The sequence below is a fragment of the Notechis scutatus genome, chromosome 2 (assembly GCF_049901735.1).
Source record: "Notechis scutatus isolate UNSWTSFEM ecotype Mainland chromosome 2, rNotScu1.2, whole genome shotgun sequence".
NCBI classification, from domain to species: Eukaryota; Metazoa; Chordata; class Lepidosauria; order Squamata; family Elapidae; genus Notechis; species Notechis scutatus.
This window is the reverse complement of record NC_142010.1, coordinates 34,100,254-34,120,644: the sequence shown is the minus strand read 5'-3', so window position 1 is coordinate 34,120,644 and position 20,391 is coordinate 34,100,254. Positions and strand designations below refer to the sequence as shown.

The 20,391-nt window shown below is 36.9% G+C and overlaps 1 protein-coding gene across 24 annotated transcripts in view; it reads left to right on the top strand.

The window, feature by feature from the left end:
• The window catches only part of MAGI1 (membrane associated guanylate kinase, WW and PDZ domain containing 1), a 524,636-nt gene that overhangs the window by 470,906 nt on the left and 33,339 nt on the right, over positions 1-20,391 (top strand). For 13 of the 24 annotated variants that reach the window (XR_015747473.1, XM_087954578.1, XM_087954577.1 and 10 more), the window contains 2 exons: positions 2,545-2,761; positions 16,185-16,262. Coding sequence is in view for 23 of the 24 variants with exons in the window: in XM_087954578.1 (XP_087810704.1) it covers positions 2,545-2,761; positions 16,185-16,262 (295 nt within the window). In the remaining variant the exon portion in view is untranslated. The remainder of the gene's footprint in view (positions 1-2,544; positions 2,762-16,184; positions 16,263-20,391) is intronic. The other 11 variants (XM_087954576.1, XM_087954574.1, XM_087954563.1 and 8 more) reach the window with 1 other exon arrangement.

The following is a 20,391-nucleotide window of genomic DNA, read 5'->3' as shown; positions in this document are numbered from 1 at the left end:
CTTAACAGGCTTGTTTTTAAAAAGCTTGAATAATTGGTTATGACTCACTTAACAATTAGCTTGCTTAGTCATAGAAATAATGGTCCTCAGAGGGTTGGACTAAAAACGTCCCTTTCAACTCTGTTATTTTACTCTGTTCTATTATGGTCATAAGTTGAGAACTACCTGTAGTAATAGATGTCACTGTTTTGATGTTGGGGTGATGTCTTTTTTTAGCATTTTAGCATATGGGTTTATGTCAGTTTTTTTAATCAACTGCCAGGGGAGTAAGTGATATAAAAATGCTGTTACAATAATCAATAAATATATTATTTATGAAATGCTACCGAAAAGCACTTCTAAAACTTTTCTTTTAAATATGCTACATATTTCAGACAAAGCTTTTTGGAACGCTGAATATTTTTGACAATGAAATGAGCTTAGGTAGCTCCAGATTGTAGGATCCAACTCCATAATTACATTTTCTCCTGCTTGCTCACATTCCCTATTCCTTTTGGCAGGTTCTCGCTGGCATAATTTTTCATAATTGTATTATAGTCTTCTTCCTCAGTTGGAAACATGATCCTAATCAGCAAGGACACACACTGCGGTAGAAATTCTACCTTAGAGATGTAACAGTTTGGAACTCTAGCAGTATTTTCTTGCTGTCAATCAGTTTAGAAAAGCAAGCAGCCAATCAGGTTTGTCTACAATGTGGTGTCATAAGTCAGATTTTGGGGGAAAGGGATGGTAGGGAGATAGAGTATCTGCCTGCAGCTTCCACCAGAAAGCTGAAATTGATATAGATGGAATTGGTGGATGATACCATTGCAGTTTTTCTATCAAAGAAACATGCTAAAAGAGTTGTTTTTCAGCATAGTCTCTGACATGTTGTTTCAATGCGTTTTGACCAAGCCCTTGCTTTTTAAAGATATTTTTGTACTAAGATGTAAGAGCTACAGTTTAGTTGTTCTGTCTGGTTTCTTTTATATTTCATGTTTAGTGATGATGTTATAAAATTGTGCTTTGAAGCATATGAAAATAATTGGCATTGATAGATTAATTCAGTGTTTCTAGACTGTCATTCAGAGTTCTGTGGTATTTTCAGTGAAAAGATTAGCATGATCAGACAAGATTCTTTGAAAACCATTGTCTATCTCTTTTAACATTAGTTGCTCAAATGTATTGGACTTAAGGAAAGTGTCCTTATTCAACAACATGCTTTCTATCTCACAAGTATCTTAAAACACGATGTAGAAAGTAATCCAAATATTCTCACTATCATAGATATTTCAAATAAGAGGTTGATGATTTTCAGAGTTTGGAAATTTGATTTGATTTGGTTTCAATCATTATTTTGAGATTTGTTTCATATTTATGATGCGCCTGAATATTCTTATGTACAGTGGAAACAGAACATTATTCCAGGTCTGGGTTATTGTAATGTATATTGATTTTGTGCTGTCATGACTGCTGATGAATAACAAATAAATGGAATCTGCGTAGTTGCACACACTGCTTTGTTCCCCTGAAGTTGATGTCATTTATTCTCACATTGTTTTGGCATTATCATTTATTTAGAATGAGAATCTCTTCTGTAAATTTCATTTCACTGAACCTAAACGTTGTAATGAATTATAGATAGGCGATCTAATCCCCACACTGGATTTTTTTTTTTGTCCCATGTTTAACGATCTATTGTAAGACAGAATAGAAAGAGAATTCAGGAAAAGACAGTTTACATTTCTTATTAGAGCCTAATGGGATTCAGTTGGCAAGGAATCCTGCTTTTGTACCAATGTAAGAATTCAGAGCAACTTTGATTTTAGCTATCTAACCTATTGAGGGGAAACACAGGTGATGTTGTCCCTGAATCCGTCACCCATATGTGTTGATTCTGTTCAAGGGTCTATTAAAGTAAGGTAGACAGTTTTCCTGGCGAAAAGCAGATTAAAACAAGAAATATTGCACCCCTTCAAATTTAATTTCTGGTAGCTGTTTTTTTTATCCGAGAAAAACTCTATGTTTGAGTACAAGTCTCAACTTCATTATGATGGCAAGGGAAACTTTGTGGATCTGCTTGTGCTGTGTACAGTATTTAGGGGAGAGTGAAAGCCACTGAGTCATTGTACATACGGAAGAGAAACAATTTGAACCTGTCTGACATGATCCATTCCTTGTTCCTATTCCTGGGTTTGAAATGCTGTCCTCAGCAGAAGATGACTCTTTTAAGTCCCTAATCCATACAGAATCCTTGATTGGGGATATGTCTATGTAGTATCGGAGGGATGCCAGTGTGGTTTGTGATGGATGATTTTCCCTTCCTCCGTCATTCTATCTTTCTATCATTGGTTGAATTTTCCTGCGCTCAGCAAAAAAAAATAAATGGAAATCGCCAAAGCCCCAAAGTGCCCTTATGTATTTATTTAGGAACTTGCAGAAGTGCTGAAGCTAGAGGGGGGGAAAAAGGCTAAGGGAAATTGCTTGCTTGCAGATCATTAACCTTCTTGGGATTCCCCATCCCATCCCTACTCTTCCTTCTTTTCTGGCTCTCTTCCTGGACAGCAACCTCTTGAACGGAAAGACAGCCAAAATAGCTCCCAGCACAGCGTCTCCAGCCACCACAGCACCCACACGGCTTCACCGATTCACAGCACTCAGGTGCTTCCTGAATACCCTGTTCCTGAAACACCAGCAACAGACCAGCCGGACAACACAGGGCAGAAGAAGCCAGATCCATTCAAAATCTGGGCCCAGTCCAGGAGCATGTATGAAAGCCGACGTGAGTATGCCACGAGATATTATTATGCTAATGGCAGCTTTAGACAGCAGCGTCTATTCGTTATGATCAACTTCTGACTCCAGGAAAACGTTTGCTTGGACTGAAAAGAATACATTTGCCTTTGATTGTATTAGTGGGATACGTGAGCAAGGGATGCTGGCTGTGGCTGGAAATGGGTGGGGAAAGAAACCAATATTTTGCAACTAGGAAGATTAGCAAATTATCTGTAATTGGAGGAGCATTGCTTACTTGCAAGAGGTAGATTGAGGGCTTAACAATGACCAAAGAAGGACCCATATTTTCAGTATTATGACTTCGGGTGGGAGGGAGAATGTCTGTTTATTTCTCTTTTTCATTTAAAAATGAATCCATTCCTAAAAGGGTAGATTGTCCAAATGCTTTTCTCAGAAAGACAAAACTGGTCAGCATTTCCTGTTTGTAGTTAATCTCTACAAAATCTTATGCTCTCAAGCCTTGATCTTGAAAAGGGATAATTAAGGAATTAGTTAAAATTGAACGTTACAATAGTATGCTTAAAGGACCTTTGGGTAGGAGCATCAGGCCCTTGTGTGTTCAATTATTGCGTTGTTTTTCATTAGTCAGGTTAACATTTCCTAGTTGGCTATTTGAAGTACAAAGGTTTAAATCCAAAAATGCTGTAATCCTAATTAAAAAAAAATACAGGTGCATGGCTGATAAACCATGCTTATCTTTATTATTATGTGTTGTTCCATCAATGCAGAAAACAAATAAATACAGTAAGCAGCTTTTATTGTAGTTATTAATAGATTCCGTCCACAAATAATTCAATAGAGAGTTGATTTGATTCCAAAGGATTTTGTTTATTGATTATTCTGACTATTTTAATGCATTTCTTTTTTCCCTCCCCCCCCTCTTTTATTGATGAATTATTTTATGATGAGATTGATAGCCAATATACTCTTGGGACAGAGTGTGATACAAATAAAGTAAATAAATAATAAGTAAAATTAAAAATAGATGTCATTGAATATACTTTTGATTTTAAATAATGGATTTGTTTTTTTAAAAAATAGCATCTTTTACAGCATGAATTATCATTTAAGAGTGACTTAGGGATAAAGCAGCTTTGAAACTACATACATGAAAAAGTGCCATTTGTCATGTGGAGTTGGGAATTTTGCACTGGCTATAGTTAACTGAATGGACTTAAAGTAAAATCAGCGTGAAATGTATTGCATGAAGGGTAGGAATACGTTGGTAGGGACTTTGAGGGTAAAACAATGCCAAAGTCTTTTTATTGCTTGGTTGTTCCTATCGTATTACTCATATTTGTTCTAAGAGAACGACAAAGGACATTTCTCCATACATTCAATTCTAAATAGCATAACAAACTTGTACACTAGCCTTTTACAGGTGGGTGGATATCTGCAGGCTAAGAATTAGACCCAAAGTTCTTCCAAAAAGGGCAAATACTATTCTGAGCTTAAAAGTACATCTTCCATAAAATATTAACAAATTTATTTTTGTGTTTCAGTTCTGGAAATCTGGGATAAAAATATGGTCAACTTATTAACTTATAGATTGCTCTGGACTATAGAGCCAGTCTATACCCAAGGTTCATCCTTCCTTTGTCTACCCAAAATATTAGTAGACTCTCCTCTCCCCCTCAAAATGTTCAACTGTTTTAGAGTAAGAAACAGTTAAGCATTGGTTTCTGATAATCAGAAGACCAAGGTTAAATCCTACCTTCTAGGAAGAACCTCAGAGCCAAGGGAGGCCACCTGATCTATCTAACACTACACCAGAAAAAGAGCAGATGCAGGACCAGGCCTTGTCCCTTCTCATCCTATAAAACAGTATTTCTCAACCTTGACCACTTAAACATGTGTGGACTACAATTCCCATAATTTTCCCACTAGCAATTGCCCATTATGATTGGGGTACTCTGAGAATTGTAGCTCACACATCTTCAAGTGGCTAGAGTTAAGAAACGCTGTTACAAAACAATGGCAAGAATCCCAGTTGCCAAACAGTCACATAAGCAAAGGAAAATCTGCCCTATGAAGTTTGTGTAAAGTGCGAGTTTATGATTTACCATTGCCTTCTAGATTTGAAGAAATGGTTTTCTTCTTTTCCTCCTTCACTTGGGTGTCTTGGTGTTTTTTTTTAGCTTAGAAAGCTGGTAGCAGGGTTGGCTGCACAATTGTTAAGTGACAATGACTCAAGGGAGGTAGCAGTTGACTGAAAAACTGGCAATATAATCCTTAATATGTGATATTAAGAAAATTCTCAACTCTGATATTCTAAATCCAGTACAATTCTAATGCAAATTACAAGGGGAAACTAGCCCCTAATATTTGGGAGCTTATTAGTTGCACATTTAATGTAAGCATGTAGCTTAGCCTAAAAAGATTTGGTTAGTTTTTGCATTGTCATCATGCAACTTCCGTTATATGGAGTTTTTGTCTCCTGTTCCCTCCCTCAATCATCCCCGCAGTAATATTTATTATTTATTTATTTTTATCCTTCTTTTATTTATTTATTTTTATAAATAACTCAAGTCTGCAAATATATCTAGAACTCCTTCCTCCTCCATTTTTTCCCAACAACCAAAGATGAGTAAAATGGGACTAGAACTCACCATCGCCTGGCTCTAGCCTGGTGCCGTAACCACTAGATCATATTTGTCTAAGACCCCCTCCCCCATAGCTATAATACTGCCAGCTAAACAGTTTATTAGAAATAGCTAATTACTAATTAGAATAAGAGCAACAGATTCAGCTGCAATCTGTTCTCCCTGCATCCGTGTGTGTGTGTGCGCGCGTGTATCTCTCTCTGTCTATCTATCTATCTATTTATCTATCTATCTGTATCTATCTGTCTGTCTGCCTGCCTGCCTGCCTGCCTCTCTGTCTGTCTGTCTATCTATATAAACACATGCATACATATATATTAATATATGTATATATGTGTGTCTGAGTTTTTCTCAACTTCTCCATCTACATATTTAGGCAACACTACATATTTAGGCAACATGCATGTTAGGAGTTTTGGAGTCCATAATTTTGGGTAAGGGGGTTTCTTCATTGCTAGAGGTCACAGTGAATGTGCTGTTATGTTGTTGTTACCTGCTCTACAAGTTTTCATTACTCAAAGACTCCCCTGGATGCTGACAGTTCCCCGTTTAAAAAGAAGAAAAAAGTAAAGGATGTTTCTCCTTGAAATGTAATGTATAAAGTCAGGATGGATGCAGCTTCTGAGGACATATAATGTAATCTATAAATATACTCTATACAACATATTCATACATAGGTTTATTCAGTTCCTAGTTGATTAAGTGTGGCCTTTTCTCCAGGTTTGATTTCTCCAGACTCCATGTTTCTTCAGAAAGAAAGGGGTTTTGAAAGAATTTTCAAAATCAACTTATCTTTTAGGATATTAATGCCTACTGAGATTTTTAAAAACTGCAAGAGTGTTTTGTTGCACATCAGTGCCTCAAAGGCTGGTAGATGGATTAAAGGGGATTTCTCATAGTAATATTGTTCCACCTGGGTTGAACAAAAGCAGCCCGTAGAAATGCTGTAGTGTAAACTGTATGACCATTGACACTTGCATAGGGTTTTATCTAATGCATATTTTAACATTATATTTGCTTTTTAAAATGTAATAACATTTTTAAAAACATTAGCACTTTTTTTTAGAAACGAGGTAATCAGAATTAGCTTAGAACATTCTAGTTTTAAAATTTGAACTTTGAAAAGTTCAAATTCCTTGAAATATTAATTTTGCCGTTATTTCAATTTTGCTGTTGTTTACCATTTAAAGAGACTATTCTCAACTGATCATTATTATTTAAATCTATGAACAGAATTATCCTTTACTTTAAAATATTTTGGATTTTAACCAATAATAATGCATGAAGAAACATTGACAATAAAAGCCAACATAACAAAGAATATTACTGAATATTAGTAAGATTATAGGGGAAATACAGTAGAAGAGAGAGAATAACCAGATATTTTAATCCTGATTGATCGATTATGTGTTATCAGGTTGATGTTGACTCTTAGTGACCACATAGATTTTCTCCATGGTGATCTGTCTTTAATCTAGTCCTTCAAGTTTTCCAATGGTGGAATTTTCACATCATCATCATCATAGTAATAATATGTAATAAGTTTAGTAATAAGCCCATTGATACAATCTCAAACCAACTGGAGCACCATCAGTATTGTCAAATTCACCATCAGTCAATTGCAAAAGACAAGTTGACTTGGAACAGTTTACATCATGTGATGATATCTGTAACATTATCAAACATCCACATCTGCCTATCCCAGGTTCTTGGGAAGGACTTGATAGGTAGATAAAAATGCCCAGTCTGAACATCGGGAACATCTTAATTACAGTCAATTGCAATTACTCAGAACAGCTTATATCCCATAACAATACCATCAAACAATAAAAGCTGTTTTGGGGACTTCGGTTCATGCAAGATCTGATGGGCGGCTGACTACCAATTGCTCTGTTTGATCCATCCCAGAAATGCAAATGAGAGTAGACTGCTTCTGAAACTCAATCTTTCGCAGCCCTCCTTGGGCAAGCAGTCTGAGGGCTGATGTGCGTTTTGTCAATGAGCTGATGTTCCACCTCTTATGTGGATTGCCATCCAAATTTTCCCATACTTTAGACACAGAACAATTTTTATTGTGTAGAAACCTGTTTGGTTCCCTAGGCTTTCCTTTAACCAGTTCTCTGTTTGTGATTATGTTTGTGTGTGTGTCTATTGCCTGACCTCAGAAAATAATTCTAAGCCGGAAAAAAAACTAGATGATTCCCTTGCGCCCCAACGTTGCTTAAGACTACTGAAGAATGTTTTGGATTAGAAATGTATACAGGGCAAGTTAGAACAGTGGGCATAGCCCAGTGATGGCTAACCTTTTCAGCTTGGTGTGTCGAAAATTGGGAAAAAGTGTAGCCTTCCTTGGGTCGTGTGTCACTTCAAGAAATATCAATAATTTGGTTTATGACGGACTGGGCTGGGGTGATCACACAGGGCTGTGAAACTCGTCTCCCTGGTCTCAGGGCTGCAGGTGCAGGATGTGGGAATCGGAAGGCCACCTTACAGGGCTGTGAACCTCATGGATCTCCTTTCCTCCTGTAGCGTTCCTGAGGTAATGAAACTGACAAACCTCAGTTTATGGCGGTTAAAGCTGGTTCTCTGCTGCAAAGATCTTGCGGCAGAGGTGACACCACGCCTCCACGCAACAAGCAGGGAGCAGGGATTGAAGCAGAGCACAGGCAGCCTCTAAATGTGCAGGTTTTCCCCACACCAACAGGCGTGTCAGTCAAAGTGCCTCGGCGTGTCACGAGTGACACGCGTGTCATAGGTTAGCCATCACTGGCATAGCCTTTGAATAAGCCAGATAAAGCCATCCGGAAAACCTACCTGGATATTTCAAATCTGTCCCATCTGCAATGAGAAGTGAATCTTCTTAAAATATAATTTGCTCTATACAGGTAAATGAATCTGCCCTCTCAGCAGATTCAACCTGAATTTGCAGTGTTCCCTGGCATTATTTTTACTCCTTGGCTTCTCCTTACTTGAGACAGAGATACCAATAGTATCTTAATCTTTCAGAATAAAAATAGCCTTTTTCTTCAGAGCACTGTGTGTGCAGACTGCTAAAATGCTCCTGCATTTCACAAAGCCAGGCTGCTTCTGATGTTCAGGTTGCTGGCTATGGAGGATTTAATCACAGAGATATTTCAGCAAATCTGTGCAAATCCTTATTTGTCTTAAAGGGAACAGAACAGAATAGAATAGAATCTTTATTGATTTACTCATTTGACCATATCAAATGACTAAATCAATAAAACTAATACAAATATACAAGTAGATACAAAGAAAACAATATGACATGTTCATAGTAAGTTGGCATCCCTACAATTAACCCAAACTGATCTAAATTCTGTCTTCTTTGAAATGGCCTTTGAAATAAAGCATACATCTTACTAGTGGTATGCAGGTTCATTCCCTGCATGAAGTAAGATAGTTTCTTCTGGTTGCCCCAGCATTTTTTAGTTTTCAAACAGCAATAGCATTTGGACTTATGTACTGTTTCATAGTGCTTTATAGCAGTCTGTAAGCAGTTTACAGAATCAGCATATTGCCCCAACAATCTGGGTCCTCATTTTACTGGCCTCGGAAGGATGCAAGGCTGAGTTAAGAAAGGCTTGAGCTAATCAGGATTTAACTTCTGGCAGTAGGCAGAGTTAGCCTGCAATACTGCATTTTAACCACTCTGTCACCATGGCTCCTAAGACTCAAAGCAACCAGCCCTTTCTGCAGAGTACAGTTTGCAGTCCAAAAAAAAATTGTCCAATGTCTTCAATGGCTGATGCTGCTCAAACTTTCAGTCTTTCTTCACGTGAAACTCCATGAAACCTCCCATGTCTCTGCGGAAGACTGGCAGAGCACATCCATGAACACCAACTAGCAGTCAGAAGACATGATGAAAATTCCTTAACTTCACAACATATAGACCGACTTAGACATAATTTTAACTAGGGAACTGTGAGCATTTTAGACCAAGCCAAGTCTAAAACCATAGAGAATTCTTGGAAACCTGGCACTCAGATAGATTGGCCATCAACTGGCATATTGACATAAACAACATCTACATGCCGTTCAAGAGACATTGAAAAATACTAAAAGGAAACAAAAAGACCAAAACTCACAAGCAATCAGCACCCAGATGAGCATAGATTAATACCATTAGACCTAACAATCAAGAAGCAAACAATACTCCAAACAAGGAGCTGCCAAACAAGCTAACAGTAAACAACAGTTCAATCAAAGGAACCATCAAGACCACTCCCACCAACACTAATATATTAATAAGTAATAATAATGCAAAACAAATCAAAACAGTACTTACTTTCTTGCTGATGTCCATTCCTTCAACCAAAAAATGTCTGCTATTAGCAACGCAATGCCTTCCTTTTTTCCTCAGTGAAATTCAGTCATCCCTTATTCTACCTATATTTAAAAGTGGCTTATTTTAAAGCAGGGGTGTCAAACTCGCAGCATCACGGCAGTGTCATGGGATGTATCAGGACTTTTTTCCCCTTCACTAAACCAGGCAGGGGTGGGGCCAACACGTAACACATCCGGCCCACGGGCCATGAGTTTGGCAGCCCTGTTTAAAGCATTTAATCAAAATATTTTGGCTATATTTTTTAGAGAAAGTGCTCAAATGTAAAATTAACGAACATACAGATTAAAACAATACATAAAGTGACAGAAATAAGAATTAGCAGAAGATTCAGGTCATAGGATCATGAAATATAAATGGACCTCAAAGAATGTAGTCCAGTCTCCTGCTAATTTAAAGAATCTGCAGTTGATGCAATTTTGATCTCTACTTAGAAATTCTTAATTAAGTAGTGTTCATCATTGATCCATTCTGAAATAGCATGTACATTCCAGATGTTCTTTAGGGTGTTTCCTTGCCTTGAAATTTGAACCTATTTTGCTTGGATCCTATCTTAGATCCAAGATGTATGTGACAGATCCACCAACCATGTGATAATATTAGAAGATGGTGGTGATACTATTTTTCTGAGTAACAGGAAGCACCAGTGGTTTGAAAAGTATATCCAGATACATTCAAAACAACTACAGTATCATATAAATCCATAGATACCTCATTTACAACATTAACTGTGTTTACAGTCCATCAATTAATCAATCAGTCAGTCAGTCAAGACTGCAGGATATGTTTCAGTATGCTTTCCATAAGACTAAAGAATGGTTTCTGTGCCAGTCAGAAGCATGCAAAAGTAATGACCAAAAAGTACAATTGAATGTAATTTAGGATGACTCAGGACACTGAATAGCCAACCTGCAGATGTCAATAGCAGTGCAGAATCATTCCACTTGTGAACTGTAGAGTGTGTAAATTCATCAAATGCAAACACCCCCATTATTTCCAAATAGAACTAAAAATAAAAATTTTATAGTACAAATCTGTGTAATATTGTTCCAGGAAATGGCATGTTTTAGAATGTTTATTAACATATGTATGCGAATACAAATGGTCTTTATAGGACCACTAAGATGAGTTTTATATTATTCATGTCTAAATCATTGTTATATGGTGAGTAATCTTGGGTCAATTTCAAATATATAGTTATTATTATCAACATCATGTTATTAGACAGTTCCAAAACTATAATGGAGCTCAACCTTAGCAGACAAACCAGCTACTTTTCTCTTTTAAAAAACTAGTTACTTACTTCATGACATCTGAGGAGTGGCCCACAATTAATATATTATTTGCTTTCTTACTGTTAGATGCATATGAATTCAGTTGTCCTTTTGTACATAAACAAGCAATTGCCAATGCTTTCCATTAATAATAACTGTGTCCTCTTCGCTGATGATGTAAAGCTATTCAACACCACAGACAATACTGCTACCCTTGAAAAAGACCTCGACTATGTATCAGAATGGTCAAACAAATGGCAACTTCAAATCTCAACAAACAAATGCTCTGTCTTACATATTGGCAAAAAAAATCAGAAAATAAAATACAGGCTGAATAGTCAAGACCTTGTTGATGATCCAAACTCTGTCAAGGACCTTGGAGTACTCATCTCTAATGATCTAAGTGCTAGAGCCCACTAGTAACTACATAGCCAAAAAGGCATTAAGAGTTGTTAACCTAATCTTATGTAGCTTCTTCTCTGGTAATATCACACTACTAACTGCAGCATACAAAACATTTGCTAGACCAATACTCAAATACAGCTCATCAGTCTGGAACCCACATTACGTATGTGATATTAACACAGTTGAGAAAGTCCAGAAATATTTCACAAGAAAAGTTCTCCACTCCTCTACTTGTTGCAGACCTAGAAAACCTAGAACTACTCTGCCTTCGGTCCGATCTAAGTATAGTATATAAAATCATACATTGCAATGTCCTACCTGTCAATGAATACTTCAGCTTCAACCGTAACAATACAAGAGCAAACAATAGATACAAACTCAAGGTTAATCGCACCAAACTTGATTGCAGGAAATACGACTTCAGTAAGAGTGATCAATGTCTGGAATACTCTACCTGACTCTGTGGTTTCTTCCCCAAACCCCAAAAACTTTAACCTTAGACTTTCTACTATTGACTTCACCCCTTTCCTAAGAGGTCTGTAGGGGGCGTGCACGAGCGCACCAAAGTGCCTACAGTCCCTGTCCTATTGTTTCTTTTATTTTTCTTATATGTATCCATGTATTCATAACTATGTTTTTACTTATACCTATTATTTTGTAAGCAATTGACAAACCAAATAAAATAAATAAATAAAATAAAAGTGATGAACTAATATTTAGATTAGCATTATTTTCAAGAACCATCCTTTACCTATTCATGGTACCCTGAATCCAATGCGGCCAATGCTGTGCCCTGAATCCAAATAGACAACCTATTTCTTAAAAACATAGATTTAGCAGAAGTTGCTTTTTTCCCCCTCTCCTCTTTGTTTTGGTGTCTTAGTCTAAAATTTCCTTGAGGATTGCTGCAATCTGTTATTGTGCTGCCTGCATGCTTTACAAAGCTGCCATATCCTATGTAGGGGCCATCTATCAAAGCAGCAGTGACAAAATGAATTAAACTGAATTGCAGATGTGTTAATGAACCCCTTTGAAAGGCTTAAACAAGCATTAATTAAAACAATGCAGAAGAAGGTATAAACCTTTTTTTAGAGCTTTAACAACTATTGCATTCTTTTTTTTAATATTTGGATTTTATTTGCAGTCAAACGCTAGATGTGGGGCTTGTAAATCAGATAAACAGAAAAGCACATGAAGCAGTTCCTTAATCCATAATTAGATAAGTTTGAAAAATGTGAGAGCAAGGGAAATTGGACATTTTTGATGAAGCAGCTTTAAAACAAAGTGTGTGTTGGGGGAAGGTTTGAAGTGCTTAACCTTGCGTGACTAGGAAACAAGCAACCACATTTAAACATATAGCTAGTCCTCGATTTAAAACTGTAATTGAGACCAGAATTTCCATTGCTGAGCTTAAGTGAGTTTGCCTAATAACCAATGATTCCCAATTTTGTGACCTTTTGGCGGGGGGACATGGTTGATGAGCAAATCACCCTACTTGTCAACTGAATCATGTTGGTTATTAAGCAAAGCAGTCTGGGAAGGTCACAAACGGTGATCACATGACTCTTGAGACACCGCCACCATTGTAAATACATGCTGGTTGCCAAGCACCTGATTTTGATCACATGACTGTGTGTAGGGATGCTGTGACTCCTTGCACACTTGATAAGTGTGAAGACGGGTTTGTTAAAAACAGATCATGCCAAACCAATCTCATTTCATTCTTCAACACAGTGACTAAATTAGTAGACCAGCAAAATACTGTGGACATAATATAGTTAGATTTCAGCAAGGCATTCGACAAAGTAGACCACAACCTACTTCTTAGTAAGCTAGAAAAAAGTGGAATAGATAGCACCACCACTAGATGGACTTGCAACTGGCTGGCAAACGGTACTCAACGAGTAGTCCTTAATGGGTCTAAGTCTACATGGAGGGAAGTAAGCAGTGGGGTGCCACAAGGTTCCATCTTAGGCCCAGTACTCTTCAATATCTTTATTAACGACTTAGATGAGGGAATAGAAGGGGAACTTACCAAATTTGCAGATGATACTAAGCTGGCAGGAATAGCTAACACCCAAGAAGATAGGCTCAAGATCCAGATGGATCTTGACAGACTAGAACACTGGCCCGTATCTAACAAAATGAAATTCAATGTAGAGAAAAGTCCTACACTTAGGCAAGAAAAACCAAAAGTACACATATAGACTGGGTGAAACCAGGCTCAATAGCAGTAACTGAGAGGGATCTTGGAGTCTTAGTGGACAACCAGCTAAATATGAGCCAGCAGTGTGTAGCAGCGGCCAAAAAAGCTAATGCAATTCTAAGTTGTATTAACAGAGGGATACAATCAAGATCAAGGGAAGTACAAATACCACTCTATAAAACCTTAGTAAGACCACACCTAGAGTACTGCATCCAGTTTTGTTCACCACATTATAAAAAAGATGTTGAGACTCTAGAAAAAGTACAGAGAAAAGCAACCAGGATGATTAGGGGACTAGAGGCTAAAACATACAATGAACGGTTGAGGAACTGGGCTTGGCTAGTCTAGTAAATAGAAGGACCAGGGGAGACATGATAGCAGTCTTCCAATATTTGAGGGGCTGCCACAGGGAGAAAGGGGTCAAGCTATTTTCTAAAAGCATCTGTAGGCCAGACAAGGAACAATGGATGGAAACTGAACAAGGAGAGATTTAACCTGGAAATAAGGAGAAACTTTCTGACAGTGAGAACAATCAACCAATGGAACAGCTTGCCCTCGGAAGTTGTGGGAGCGTCATCACTTGAGACTTTGAAGAAGAGATTGGACTGCCATTTGTCAGAAATGGTGTAGGGTCTCCCACTTGGGCGTGGGGGTTCGATTAGATGACCTACAAAGTCTCTTCCAACTCTGATTATCTGTTAATCTGTTAACTGGACAAAGATCACTTTTTTCTGTCCTGTTGCAACTTTGAATGGTTGCTAAATGGATGGTTTCAAGTCAAAGATTGCCTGTATCCTATATGAAAATCCTATTGACCCTATTTATATGAGCCTCGGTGGCACAGTGATTAGAGTGCTGTACTGCAGGCCACTTCTGCTGACTATTGTCTGCCTGCAATTTGGCAGTTTGAATCCCACCAAGCTCAAGGTTGACTCAGCCTTCCATCCTTCCAAGGTGGGTAAAATAAGAACCCAGATTGTTGGGGGCAATATGCTGACTCTGTAAAACCGCTTAGAGAGGGCTGTAAAGCACTATAAAGCGGTATATAAATCTTAAGTGCTATTGCTATTTGTAAAAGTGCCCAGCTTCTAAGCAGTACGGCCCTTCGTGTGGCAAAGTAACTAGAAAGGTCAAAGGCAAAGTTTGAGTTTAATTTGGACTGCATAGCTTGGTAGGCTTTAAGGCATGGGCAGTGGTCTTTACTTGGTGGAGGATCCTGACCAGGCCTGCTACAGACATAGAGATAAAACTACAGAAAGAATTCCTTTGCACATTCATTTTGAATCCAGACTTTTTTATTCAAAACTTTGGATAGAATAGTATATTGCAGTGCCCAACAGTATTCCAAGTGTGGTCTTACTAAGACATTATAAAGTGGTATTAATACTTCATGTAATCTTGATTCTATCCCTCTGTTAATGCAGCCTAGAACCGTGTTGTTTTTTTTGGCAGCTGCAGCACAATGCTGGCTCATATTTGATTGTCCACCAAAATTCCTGTCACATTTGCTACTATTGATCCAGATACTACCCATACTATACCTGTGCATTTGGTTTTTATTGCCTAAATGTAGAACCTTACTTTTTTTCAGCATGAATTTCATTTTGTTAGATAGTGCCCAATGTTCAAGTCTCTCAAGATCCTTCTGTATCTTAAGTCCACCTTCTGGCGTGTTGGCTATTCATGCTGGCTTGGTGTCATCCACAAATTAGATGTTCTTCTTCTAAATCATTGATGAAGATAATGAAGAGTACTGGGCATAAGACAGAACCTTGGGGTACCCCACTGTATACTTCCCTCTATGTAGATGTAGTTCCACTGAGGATTACACATTGAGTATAAAAGGACTTGAATCTGACTGTTATTAGGCTACTGCTCAATAGTATGATCATAGATCCTTGAACTGGTCACTGGTTTTCAGATTAATTGAAATTTCTCATAGGAGTTTATATAATTGATGTCACCACAGTTTTGTTTATAATTTGGGAAATCTGTGTCTGTATCAGCTGGGCCTACATGTTTGATATTAATAATCAAAATCTATGCTGGTAGAATTAGTTCATGTACAAGTAATGAGTATTCATAATAAAAAAAAGTCACAAAAATGTTTTATTGCAGCAGAAGTTCTAAAACAACTCAAAGCAAGGTTTTATTCAACTTCCTCCTGCTTCTGGGTACCTCTCATTTTAAAAGGGTAAAATAAATCAATATTTGATTGAAGATCATTAAATGTAATTTCCTGTACATTTTGTTTTCTAACCCTGTATTCATTCTGGAATTCATGTTATCAAAAGCAAGAAATGCTTCTTGCTGCTTTTTTTCTAAAACCTAGTTAGAACATGTTTGTATCTTATATTTTGGTACAATTATTCCAAGTTCAAATTTTCTAGCTCTAGATAAATCTATTAAAATTGGTGGGTCTGTTGTAATCCTTGGGAGCTGTAATTTTGGGGGTGTCATGTTAGATATGAAAACAGATGCGAAATTGAACTGAACCAACAACAACAAAAAAACAGATTTCATTAAGCTTTGCAAAATGTTAAAATTAATATTCACAGCTATGTCACCTTCGCCTACGACTGGACTGAGCAAGGGTGAAAGAGAAAGAGAAATCAATTCAACGAGTTTTGGAGAATGTAAGAATGAGTTGAGAATTTTATATCTTGTCTTGCTGTCCATCATGTAGTAGTGTTTGTGATTTGGGGGAGTTCATGTGGCTGGGTTGGTTGGAGATTTTGGCATGAAGCATGAAATGTACGAAGAGTCACTAATGCTTTCCTTAATGTGTCACTGTCAACCAACATAATAAAAACAAAATATTCTAGCTGAAGTATTAGCATTGCTCTATTTAAAAAAAAAAAAGATTTACCTGTAGCCACCTGTTATCATTCCTTCCATTCATCCCATGTTAACAACTCTTTTTATAACTTTTGCATGAAATCATTGAGAGACTGCAATAACGAGTCAGTATGGATAAGCCATTGGCGTGAAAATTGATCCTTACATCATGGGAAACAGATTTAAATCATTGTAGAATACTTGGCAGAGGGTTCCCTCCCTCCAAGAAGGTTTCTAGTCCTTTAAAATGTCCTTTAATTTGAAATGATAATTATGCTGATCAGCACTTAACTGTGCTCATCAGTCTTCAAACATTGTTTTCAAAATAAACATTAATGGGAGGAAAATCAGGCAATAACATTTTAAATTTGGAATCCCCTTCACATTTATTTTGTCCATGTGGCTTGTTTCTAACCAATGCCATTTGGTCAGTTTCTATCATTGCATCAGGGGAAATATCAGATAATGTTGAGATTTCATGTTTGATGACAACTTCCAGATTACCAGCCATGTAACTCCATTGCCATCTTTAGCTAGCACTATAACCAATTAAATGGCCTCCCAAAGATATGGAAACTATATCAAGAGGGACTTAGAATAAAATTTTGTTTAGCTCACCACTCAGTCAGATGCTAAGGTTAGCCATGTACTTGGATCAATTGATGCAAAAGGCTGTAAGATGAGTTTTGATTCACTTTTGGTTATGTTGTGCACATGTGTGTTTGTAGTTCATGTTGCCATTATCTTATTACTATCTCCTTTCCCTTCAAAGGAGATTCACTGTTAGACTGTGTCAACAGTAATGAAAATAAGGATGTATTGAGATTCTTGAGAAGTATTTGCTGAATTGTAAGCGGTCACACGTACTAGAGTTTATATTTGATTGGATTGTTTCAAATCCAAACCACTATTAATGCTCTGTCCAGAGATCCTCAGAATTAAAATTCATAGCATCAGTGAGGTAATGATAATTGCATGGAATTATGAGTGCATTAGAATCAATGAATGAATCATTAATATAAATGGAATAAGTGACTAAGCCTGGAATAATATACCAGAGCAAACAAACTTCTTAACCTTGAAAATGTCATCTTCCTTATGGTAAGTCACATTTTCAGGAATAAGTTTCCTTGATAGACTAAAGATAGACTAAAGCAACTTTACTTTATTTGCTATCGTGCTACTTTTACTATTTAAAAATAACTCCACTGTAAGGGGTGGGTGGGGAAGCAGCATTATTCTCATTACTTTTTTCTAACTAAACTGTGCAAGAACTGCAAGTAACGTAGGTAGAACGTATTTTTGTTTGAGAAAATAGAAGAAAAGAAAGCTTTAATTTGGGATGAAAGCATTCTAAAGTTCACAGGTTAAAATAGGTGAGAAAGTGCTGCTGAAATGTTTTGCAGAAGCTATTTTGCATATATCAAACTAGTTCTTAACATATTTCACCTAGACCTAATTGGAAGAAATCTTTAGCTTTTGTGAACTAGAGACAGCAGCCAAGACCAATTAGTTTGGCCTTCAGCTTGAGTTAATGGCAAAGTTCACAATTTTTTTTATGCAATTTGACTTGCATTTAAGCTGCAGTAAGATAATAACTTTCAGGTAGCGAAGTATTGACCAACCCTATCATCTCACTATTCTGTCACTATACTTAGAAAATTGTGGAGCTGTAGCTCAGTGCACTAATGCACGCAGGCTTTAGAGCCACTTTATTGTCATAAACACTGGTAGGTTAAGATGATAGGACATGGAAAACGTAGACAGAAAAGAATAGATGTAAGAAGAAAAACCAATGTACAGCATATGTGCATTTTTTATATTCCAACTATTTAGTTCGTGCACTAATTTAATACTTAAACTCTTAGTCATTCTCCATCGTGGAGAACAAACTGTCAACTGCTTGATTTAATGTTACCTACAGCAAACAGAATCCAGAATTCATTTTATTTAAACTGGATGTCATCGGCTTCCTTTCAACACTTCCATGAAAGGATGGGGACTGGGTTTGACCTGTTCTTTTGCTCTGGGATCATTTCTGTATCTGGATGACTCTGGCACTGAATTTTTAAAAGCCAAAGGAAGCTTTCAGAGAAAACATTTCAAAATATCTTGGAACTCACCATTCATAGAAATAGTGGGATTAGTTCCCTCCACTCAAATATTTCAATTTTAAAACACCATTTCTTAACTGCATAAGAAACTTTATGTTTTGATGCATTTAAAAGTAATTGTTGGTACTTGACTGATACATTAGTATGCTTATACAGTCTCTTAAAAGATTCAATTTCCCTGTGGAATACTGTATTTTATATATTCTGATCCTGTTAGTGCAACAATATTATCCTCTGAAAAGTTTCAGAAATGTAATGGTCAGAAACAAAGTACATCTTAAAGTACAGGATGAGAATTCAGGAAAAGAAGTTTCCTTTCTTGCACAAATGACAAAATAAGGTTTATGCTTAATTTACTGTCCTGGGTTGCCATCTGCCATCACAGATCATAGACTGTGAATGATCCAGCATGTTATGTTTATCAAAACAAAGCAAATTTCACCCTGAATACCTAATACTCCATTTGCTCAATACATTCATTTTGTTACTTACTACTACTGCTGTTGCATCATGTTACTGAGCCTTGCTAATGTTTCAGGTTGCTGCAAATCTCTGCAATGCATACACATGCCACACTTTGCCATTTCTGGGGAAGAAACGAGAGGAAGGGAGAGGGAAGGAGGGAGGGAGGGAGGGAGAGAGATCAAAATGAACAAAAAACATTGCCTTCATTTTGAATCATTTTTGTAGCCAAATTTCAGTGAAGCATCGTGACAGAATCATTTATTTAGCTGATGAGAAAAGGAAAAGCTGAAGAAAGAAAACAATTCCCAAACCAGAACAACAGCCGGAAAGGGAAAAGTCACTACAGGCAGGCAGTGTGTTATTAGGGCTGTGGCATCCTAGAAATGTTCAGGTCTAAAATGAGTTTTGCATTGATTATGCTTGCAATATGACATTGAAGCTGCAACCATTAACAAGAGGGCTGATGCACATTAGTCTTTTTGCTATGCACTTAATCTTCTTTCAGTGCTGAACCTGGGTCTGATCAGTGGATAAATAGAGCTCTCACCTGGGGGAGCGTATATAAACCTGCGTATATAAACCTGGATGTATACCGTAGAAAAGATATATTCTTAGTCAATGTAACAGATATTTTACAATATCAGTAGCTCCAGCCATTTATAGTACTGTCAACTGAATTTATGCTTGCAATTTTTTTAAAAAAGGCTTGCAAATGTTAATTATTACAAAAATTATTTCTCCTGATTTGTTTTCCATTCCTTATCTCTCTTTTGAAAAGAAAATCAACAGTACTATACTTCTAATGGAGTTATACTCTCTAACAGGATCTCATTTGTCTAATGACAAAAAAACTATCTACTCATTATTTCCAAAAAGGATCAGGGATTTATAACTGACGCTAGCATCAACAAATTCTGATAATGCGGCAAAGTGCAAATACTTAATTGGCAGTCAGTTGGCATCTGAAATAAAACCCATGCTTTAGGTTTACTGAGAACTGAAAAAATAAAATACCTTGACCATATTAAAGGCCGTCTATAGCAGATAGTTTTGAATTATTGCAAAAACAGGGAATCTAAATTCATGGATTCAAGAGTTTGCTGAAATTGTTCATCTATGATAATATCATATTTTCCAAGTTGATATTGTGTTTTCTTGTATATGCAATTGTATTTCACATATAAATTAGTGGTTTGTATATTTGGTATATTTCTAGTTGTATCTCTGTTCAAATCCCATCCAGTTTTAAAGATTGACAGAGATTGACATTAACATCTTTTAGGTTTAAAAGAAGTTTGTTTTGGATGCATATAGTGCATCTATGTAGTGCCCTACTATGCAGTGCATA